The 9,585-nt window shown below is 42.9% G+C and overlaps 1 protein-coding gene across 1 annotated transcript; it reads left to right on the top strand.

Annotated features, from left to right (window-relative positions):
* The first annotated feature begins 969 nt into the window (after positions 1-969).
* LOC125746956 (potassium voltage-gated channel subfamily A member 2-like) lies at positions 970-9,127 on the top strand. Its single transcript, XM_049021554.1, has 2 exons — positions 970-1,155; positions 2,272-9,127. The coding sequence occupies exon 2, from the start codon at positions 2,411-2,413 to the stop codon at positions 3,887-3,889; it is 1,479 nt and encodes a 492-aa protein (XP_048877511.1). The 5' UTR covers positions 970-1,155; positions 2,272-2,410; the 3' UTR covers positions 3,890-9,127.
* The last annotated feature ends 458 nt before the right edge of the window (positions 9,128-9,585 follow it).

Genomic DNA, 9,585 nt, shown 5'->3' with positions numbered 1-9,585 from the left:
CCTGCATGCTATTTCTAATGCTTAAAACTTTGAGTACTTCGAATGCTTATCAGATTGCATGCGATTGCAGCCTATGATGTGCTCGTTTTTACAGCGCATTAGTCATGGCTTGGGCATGTCAGTGTAGACACCACCTTTGGCGACTTGTAGACAGCTAACGGCACCTATAGCGCTTGCATTACGCAAAATCAAACCTGTGCACGAAAAAAACAAGACCTCAAGCATTCTGGGAGGGTTTGCCTGCGATGCATGCACATGAGTGCGAAAATGTGTCAAATTATCACAAAGACGAATTTGTGGTAATTAAGAATACATTTAAAGGGATGCGTTGGTACCTGGAACCTGGCGCTTACGATACATGTCGCCAATCTGTCACACCTTCGAGACGAAAGATCAATATTTGTGGATTCTTCAAGGGGTCAGGTATTACGATGGGTTAAGTGGGGCAGAACATCGGCTCCCCAATAAACGCAGCCGCGAACAAAATCCATCCTGGAAGACTGCGGAATTTTGTGTCCAAAAATGTGAATTTTATTTGGTTTTGCTATGATCTAAAGCCATAAACGCAAATCTCTTTGGGTGGGAAACGTATATCTATATAAATTAAGCGCAACGCCTCCCCTCAACCTCCCTTGCTTAGTTCTTTGCAGATATTGCTTTTGAAAATAGTATCGGGACTACCTTTGCTGCTGTTTGTTGCAGGCAACGTCATATCTTCTAAGGACACTGGGGACGCCCAATTCTGCTGATCTTTGCTTCTCTGGAGTGTTAGAGAGAGCCTTAAGGCATAGAGATAAAGGGATCGACTCTACCATAATCTCTAGCCAAATTCTTTCTCCTTTTTTCCACCCAGCGAGCATCTATTGTTGAGGCAAGGGAGCCAGAGGGGCGGACGAGTTACCCGCATCCCTCCTTCCACCCGTCCCCGTCCCCCCCCATCCCCATCCCCCCCTCCCCCCCAATCTTAACACGGTGATGCGGGGGAACTAATGGTTGCTGCATTGAGTATCGGCGCGCATGAATGACTGTGACTTCCATAGCTGGAAGTGAACAGTGCAAGTCTTAGACGCTGGGGATTTACTGGGAACAAGTACACGTTTTTTCCGGGAATCTGCATCGCTGCGTGTGCATTACGGAGGCGGCGAAGGATTTGAGGTAAGTTTTTTTCTCCTCCTGTTTTTTTGCGGTCAAGCCAGAGAATGTAGAATTTGGCGCAGGTGAACAGCACTGGCAGAATCACAGTTAGAAGCTTTATTCTAAAACGAGAGTCTCGCTAGAGAAGTGCCGTAAACTGCACTTGACACTATTTGATTTAAAGTCTTGACTTTCCTGAAGTTTGCGTGATTTGGAAGGCCCTTCTTAACATTAAAGCAATTTCTTGAAGGGACTTAAAAGTTCCTCTCTGATGAGCTGCATTCCTGTTGGTTGGCCATTCCGTTTTACAAAATGACCAACGCAGAATTACCTAAAAGGCAGTCAAACACCAGGGACAATAGGATAATGGTACACTAATGATGGCTGTAATATTTTTTTTCCTTCCTTTTAATATTTGATTGGATGCTCCTGAATGTTTTAAGTACACTGGCGACAGTGATTCCTGCAGACCTGTTCATTGTAAATAACTAAATATAAAAGACTGATTCAGTGCATCTCTGTTGTAGTTAGTTATTAACAAAGTCAATTAACAACAATTAAATTAAACAAAACTCTTTATATCTGTGGGATTTCAGAGTAAATATGCTGTAATGTGCATAACCTGATTATAGATGCTTCTGTGCTGCAGGGAGATTTAATCTGTATCTGGGTGTTTGCGTTTGCAGTAGCACCTGTACCTAAGATGGCTTCACGGACACTCACTGCACTTTTAAGATAACTGGTGCAGTTGAAGGCGTTGTCTCCAGCAGAGGAGATGTAAAGCTGGGTTTGCCCTGATTCATCTGCCCTCTACCTCTTGCGTTTAGCTTTGGGTTTTGTGTTGTTATTTCAGTCCTGGGATAGGTCAACATATGCCAACTGTCATTAGATTTTATATTGATATTCAAATTTCGTAACAAACATTTTTTTTTGGCTGGTTGTTTGGCTGAAGTATTTTGTCATTTTTTTCTGGGTATTAGTTGTAGGTTGCACTGCAGGGAGACAAGAAGAAAGAGAAAGTTGGTAATAGCTTAATTAAACTATTTTAGTGTTTTTTTAGGGAAATGTTTCAGCTGCGTGCAAAGTTTCCCATGCATTTCAGCTTTGGCGTTTACCTTCTGCTTCTGTGTCCTTCAGTTGTACTTGGGTGGAATCGTGACACCTTCAACTGCCACATCGCTGAGAGTCCCCACCTGCTTCTGCCAGACTAGACTTCAGGCTTCTCTGAAAACTGCAGGCCTAACCCACCCCTACTCAAGGCGAACCCTTCAGCAGAATGACGGTAGCTACCGGTGATCCGTCCGATGAGGCGGCAGCCCACCCGGGTCACCAGCAGGAGTACGATCCAGAGGCCGACCACGAATGCTGCGAGAGGGTGGTCATCAACATCTCCGGCTTGCGCTTTGAGACGCAGCTCAAGACCCTCGCCCAGTTCCCCGAGACTCTGCTTGGGGACCCCAAAAAGAGGATGCGCTACTTCGACCCCTTGAGGAACGAGTACTTCTTTGACCGGAACCGACCCAGCTTCGACGCCATCCTCTACTACTACCAGTCGGGAGGGCGTCTACGGCGACCAGTCAATGTCACTTTGGATGTTTTCTCGGAGGAGATTCGTTTCTATGAGCTTGGTGAGGAGGCCATTGAGATATTTAGGGAAGATGAGGGCTTTATTAAGGAGGAGGAAAGACCTTTGCCCGAAAATGAGTTTCAGAGACAAGTCTGGCTGCTTTTTGAGTATCCTGAGAGCTCAGGGCCTGCTAGGATTATTGCCATCATATCTGTGATGGTCATTCTCATCTCCATCGTAAGCTTCTGTTTAGAGACACTGCCAATTTTCCGAAATGATGAAGAGGAGATGCGCAAGGTCTACCATCCCTTCTCCAACACAACCTCCAGGTACCAACCCACCTACTTCACTGACCCGTTCTTTATTCTGGAGACCCTCTGCATCATCTGGTTCTCCTTTGAGTTCCTGGTGCGCTTCTTTGCATGTCCAAGCAAGGCTGGCTTTTTTGTCAATATCATGAACATTATTGACATTGTTGCCATCATCCCCTATTTTATCACCCTGGGCACAGAGCTGGCAGAAAAACCTGAGGATGGCCAGCAAGGGCAACAGGCTATGTCTCTAGCTATCCTGAGAGTCATCAGGCTGGTCAGGGTGTTCCGAATCTTCAAGCTATCCCGGCACTCCAAGGGGCTGCAGATCCTGGGCCAGACCTTGAAAGCCAGCATGCGTGAGCTTGGTCTGCTCATCTTCTTCCTCTTCATTGGAGTCATTCTTTTCTCCAGTGCTGTCTACTTTGCCGAGGCAGATGAGGCTGAGTCACAGTTTATCAGCATCCCAGACGCCTTCTGGTGGGCCGTGGTTTCCATGACCACAGTTGGCTATGGAGATATGGTCCCCACCACCATTGGGGGCAAAATTGTGGGATCGCTGTGTGCCATCGCCGGCGTGCTGACCATCGCCCTGCCCGTGCCCGTCATCGTCTCCAACTTCAACTACTTCTACCACCGTGAGACAGAGGGTGAGGAACAGGCCCAGTATCTACAGGCCCCACCCAAGGCAGATTCCACTGAGGACCTCAAGAAGAGCCGTAGTGGCTCAACCATGAGCAAGTCAGACTACATGGAGATCCAGGAGGCAGTGAACAACAGTAGTGAGGACTTTCGTGAGGAGAACCTCAAGACAGGCAACTGCACACTTGCTAACACCAATTATGTCAACATCACCAAGATGCTCACGGATGTATAACCACCACCAGAGAGACTGGGACAGAGCTGGAGATGGAGTGGGGGACGCAGATAGCAATAGAGGGAATCTTGAACATTGATTTGTGTCAATCCAAGAGATAAGAGAAGCACCAAGAGTAAGCACAGAACTTGCAAAATTCCTGCACCCTCTCCTTTCCACAGTCTACCCACCCAGTCCATCCACCCCGTATTCTCCAACTTGTCAGGTCCTTCTTAGCTCTGCTTCTTTTTAGGGTCTGGAAGGAGTTAATCTTTGGGGTGTGTGTGTGTGTGTGTGTGTGACACTGGTTAATAGTCAATGTTTTGCTTGCAACAGTAGCCAAACAGTAGCTCAACAAAGAGAAGCATAGCCTTGCGGACAGCTCCTGCCCCTGCACCCTTCCTCCAAGCTTTGCTCCTAATATCTCCTCCCATGCACCCATCTCTGTGCTCTCAATTACACCTCCAAAGAATACCTTCCTTTTTTTTGCCATCCATGGCTTCCATGAAAAAAATAAATACAGACAGCCTCATACAGTCATGGAGAAAGGATACAAGGAAGACTGAGGGGTGCAATAGCAGCCAATCCAAGGAACATTTTAGTGCACGATTAACGAGAGACACTTTGGTGATAGTCGTGAGTAACTCACTTATAGGGTCCACAATTGCTTTTTTCTTTCAGCAGGCAGTGATATCCAACCTCTATGACCATCTGGCTATGGTCTCCCTGCCATGACCTCAGCTACTTGGAAAATTGGAGTGGATGTTTTTCTTACTGTGGGGTCTATTCATTTTTTTTATTATTAATTTGTCTCATTGGTCTTACTTAGTGTGCCTCCTGATACTGCATGAGCCTCGAAATTTGCAACAGGAGTAAGCTAGGTTGATTTCTCCTTCTTCCAGCAGGGACATGTTGCATTGCCCTGTCTCTCTTACTGAGGTAACACAACTAAGGGGAAAAGACTTCCAAGTGCTTTAAAAAAAGACTTCAAAATCAATGAGCTTGGATTACTTAATTCTCTGTTACTTTCGCCACCACTTTCTCCATTTTGTCCCATCCTCCACTGTCTGTATCACATAACCATATTTATAATTCTCCTAAGCAGAGATTGAGGGGATCATATTGACATTTAACCGACATCACCGATGAATGAAGTGATGAGTCAGCTCACTTCGGCTCGCATTTATTGCATCACTTCCCTTTGATTTATCAATGCAATTATATATTTTTTATAACTTGTGCAGTATCCAGATATATTTTTTTTGTTTCCCAGTTCAGTTATTTCATTCTCAAAACCAGAAATTGTTTTTGGGCTTATAAATAAAGGAGCTGCTTTCCCCTGAACTGCTTTTGAAAAAGAAAAAGAAAAAAATAGCAGATGTTCTGATATTGTACTTTTGCATGATCAAAACACACTCCTTGTAGCATGCATTTCAGTATGAAAGAATACTGAAAGTGAATAATAAACGATAATAAGATTATTAGTAATAATTCTCTATATCTAGCTAAATATATTTTTATCCCGGAGATATCAATGATATAATTTGCAATTATATATAATTATATAATTATATTATATATAATTATATATATATATATAGCATTTTTTATAAGTATGCACACAGATCGCTTTATTTATTAATGTATTATTTCCTTTGTCTGTTACGCCATTCTTATTTTGAATTGTTTGATTTAAGCACCGCAGGCTAATTTCAGGGTTTGTCCACAGGCAGTTTGGGTGCCAAAGCACAACGTAACACAGGTTTTGTACTAAAGGGGCGGGATTAATAGGCAGAGGTATCACCAGGCAACAGTTTGGAGCATGATGTCTGAAGGTATCTGAAAGTTCTGTCTGTGTATAATTTCACCCATCAAAATAATGGAACATTTTTATGTTGAGGTATCAGATTTAACTGTGGCTTAAAAACACAATTCTTGGATTCCTCTGTTGCACGGCTCTTCAAATCTGGCCCTCGATTGCAAATCCACTCCTTGTTTTCAATTCTTCCAGGTAGATACTTTAACATTTATTGCTTCTGATTGGTCAGAGGCTTCTCACCTGGTTCGCAGGTAAAGAAAGGCCGGAAAACAAGCAGTACTTGCACATTGAGGACCGTGATTTGAATAGCCCTGCTCTGTTGTAACAATTTTTGGGCGTGTGTCAATAATATCAACAAACAAATAAAAGCACACAAATAATACTTTAGAATAATTTCTTGACATTTATGCCGTTAAACATTGGTTATCTGATTAGTGGTGTAATCTAAAAAAATGTTTGATTGAATTTCTTTTCACCTTGCATTAAAGTTTGTAAATGTATTCATTTGGTCAGGTGCGTTAAGATTTAAGGTACATTGTTAAAAAAAGTGTGATGAGCTATAGAAAATCGTTAGCAAAAATTATTTCACTTAATGTCTGTTAATGCAAGTACAGTTGCCAGTATCTACCAAAACAATTATTCGTTTGACGTTATCCAAAAGAAAAAAAGTGACATTTTTTTGCAGCTTTTCCTTCGCTTGGTTTTTGTAAGTTGTTCCTAGCTGGTTTCAGGGTAGAAATCAGCCATTAGCTTGGGATACTCTCATACGCCATACCGAAGACCTCAGGCAGATTCAAATTAAACAGCAAGTGCACTTTTAGTAAGTGTTACGTTTCTGTCATAGAACATCTGCTACCTTCCTCAGATCGAAATTACTTTTACCATTCCAAATCTTTGTCTGTCAAAAACTCAGAGCTTCTGAAATACCTGTAAACTGAAGCTCTGGAATTAGCCTTTGTGGGTTATTGGGTTTGGTAGAAGTTGGGTTACAGCCGTTTGGTAATAGAGCAGAACGTTCAGTAGTTAGCACTTGTTAATACTTTCTTTGGCTTGGAGGTGTAGTGGTGCAGGTCAGGCGGGATCCCTATGGTACGTGTGTTTTCGTTTTGGGTGTGGATTTGAAGAGATGTTTCCCCGCCAAGCCTTCGTTGTGAATACACATGTTTAAAATGAGGTCTTTAGCACTTCCTCCAGAAGGGGAGTTGAAGTAGCCCTTGGCTGCCTCTCCACATGCCTGTGTGGCTTTGCTTATTCGTGTTTACAGGTGTCTAAAGCACTCTCGTGTGTCTCCGCTTAGTTTAGACCTTGTGGTTAAACCTGGAGCATGCTCTCAGTTTGCCAGCATGGTCGGCCTATATGCAGATTGTTCTGTTGCTTTGTGAAGAATATCTTAATTTTTCGTAAACCAGGGAGCCCGGGCCACTAATGTGAAATAACATAAGTAACTGGGATCAGGGGAGTTTTAATACTTCTTGCTCCAGGGTCTCATCTCAATATTTTTTTATGTGGTTGGTGCAGTGTTCTCCTTGAATATTTTTGGCTACGGGTGGTGGTTGGGGGGTGGGGAGGTATTATAAATATTTTTGCATAGCATAAATCAGATGATTATATTGATTATATTGTGAATCCCAGGTTGACAACCCCTGTCCTAAAGATATGGGAGATAGTCATTAATTGTCAATTGGCATTTGGAATTTAAAAAAGGTTTTGATCATCTAGCAAGCAACTGTTTACTTACCTGTCATAGGCTCTAGGTCCATTTCTGTTCTTCTGATACTCATTCTGTGGTTTAGGGTGGAGGGCACGTTGGACGTTTACCCGTTGCCCGGTGATTCCTTAACCCTTTGCACATCCGAACGCACCTTTGTAAGATGTTTTGCCCGTACATTATGTATGTGTTGAACTGTATTGTGCAATAGAGGAAGCTCAGTCCTACAGTCGTCTGCAGTTGAGAGATGTGCATTAGCACAGGATGGCCCTTGCAGCTTGTACATAGCAAGAGAGCATTTCAGAATCAAAGCACAGATATTGCAGTGTAGGACTATAGAGCAAATAGCATTGAACTCAACTTAACCACTACATGGCTACAAAGCCAGGAGACAGACGATTGTGTGAAAGCTTTGACAGCGTGCAACTCGTAAAAAAAGACGTTTTTTTCAACCTTTAAAGCCATATTCAGATATTGTTGCATCCAAGATAATTACCATTTATCTAAATCCACATGAATATTGAACTTTTTCTCAGAATGTAGATGACTTAACGTTTTTAATACATAATCTTCAGTCTCAAAGACGAGCTGCTCACTGTTGTACATTTTAGACATGCGGGTACATTTGTGAAACGTGAAGGTAATTGAAATGTGTTACCAATTTATGCATCAGAAATGAGAGAAATTGGCATCAAAGGATAATCTGATCTGGGCAAATTTAATGAATGGCAAGGAAATTGTAAGTGCCAGTGACATAACCTATTTGTTTTTAATTTGCAGTTTGCATGTGTGCTGCCTATTTTTGGGGACAAATTTCTTTTTCCCCTAAATTGAAACATAAACTTAGGATGCTGCTGCGTCTAGGACTAGTTGAAGACACGGCTAGACCTTCAGCTGTGGTACACATCTTTTTTGCTGTTGCCACCTAAATATGTACACCCATGGCCATGTGTTGATGTTGTACTTTACCCTGTGTAGGTATCGAGTTACAGACTAACCCGGCCATGTCTGTGGCTGTTTACCCAAAGATGTGCTTGTAATTCAGGGCGGGGCACCAAGTCCGTGTCACTGAGCTGAATCCGGTGCTAGAGAGACGAGGAAAGTGTTTTGGTGCTTTAGGAAGAATTTTACTGGCATCCCTCTCCCCCATCACCCACAGTCACCTACCCATCTTTGGGGGCTGGGGGTGGGATCTAAGTGTTTATGCATGTTTTGGAACAGTCACTTGGGTATACCCCCATTCCCAGCAGAGAGCCAATCAGCCAATCATGACACCGGGTTTGGGAGTCAGAGCGTGGTGGTGTCCAATCGGAAAGCCCCAGCTCTCACCGCTGAATCTGCAACGGCAAAGCGGCAGGACAGTTTGAAAGACTATCTTGTCTGGACTCGCAGTCTTGTCTCTATGGATTCCTGCTCAACTGTTCAACAGCGTGGAGGAGATTATCAGCTGGATGTTTGTCAAGAGAGATGCACAGCTGCCTTGATGCACACCGTACTGACACACAGTGCATTCTCGGAGAACTATTCAAAATGGGTGTGTGTATTTGTGTATATGTGCATAACTAATTACTATGTGTAAGGTACATACACACACCTCACATAAACACACATACACTCACACTCATGCATGGACACAACTCTTGGTTACGTACTTAATGATACACACAAGGTTTTACTGTTGTATTCCAGAGAATACATTTGCTGCAATGCCTTAAGTGGACGAACTTTGAAATATTTTAATAATAACTTTTTTCTCCATGTGCAGATTTTCAGGTAGCACAGCTCCACGATATATAACCATAAACTAGCATTCGAGTAAAAGTAATAAGAGTAGTAAGTATTTTACCAATGGTTAATGCTAGATTGCTCATAATCTACGCACAAATTGAAAGATAAACTGCTACGGTGATTTGATTTTGTTTTTCTTTGCATTCACCAGAGAAGGAGCCTTTTATACCATTAAATTATTTATGAGATTGTCTTAAGTTATGATTCTAAGTATGCATTTGCTCAAGTGGGGCAAAGTTTATGAATGTTTCTGTGTGTTACGCTGCAGTTATTCATCATACATTACAGGTCATTGGGAAACCAAGTGCATTCTGGGGCAGTCGCACGTTAACGTTCGTGCGCACACTTGGTCACACGTGGATGTAATTGTGCGTGCAAAGGACACGGCCATGTGGGCACACG

This window comes from Brienomyrus brachyistius, chromosome 8 (genome assembly GCF_023856365.1).
Source record: "Brienomyrus brachyistius isolate T26 chromosome 8, BBRACH_0.4, whole genome shotgun sequence".
Taxonomy (NCBI): Eukaryota; Metazoa; Chordata; class Actinopteri; order Osteoglossiformes; family Mormyridae; genus Brienomyrus; species Brienomyrus brachyistius.
Note: the sequence above shows the minus strand (reverse complement) of the source record. Positions and strands in the feature narration are given on the sequence as shown.

Coding starts and splice junctions, on each gene's coding strand:
- LOC125746956 (XM_049021554.1), top strand. CDS start 2,411: ATGACGGTAGCTACCGGTGATCCGTCCGATGAGGCGGCAGCCCACCCG.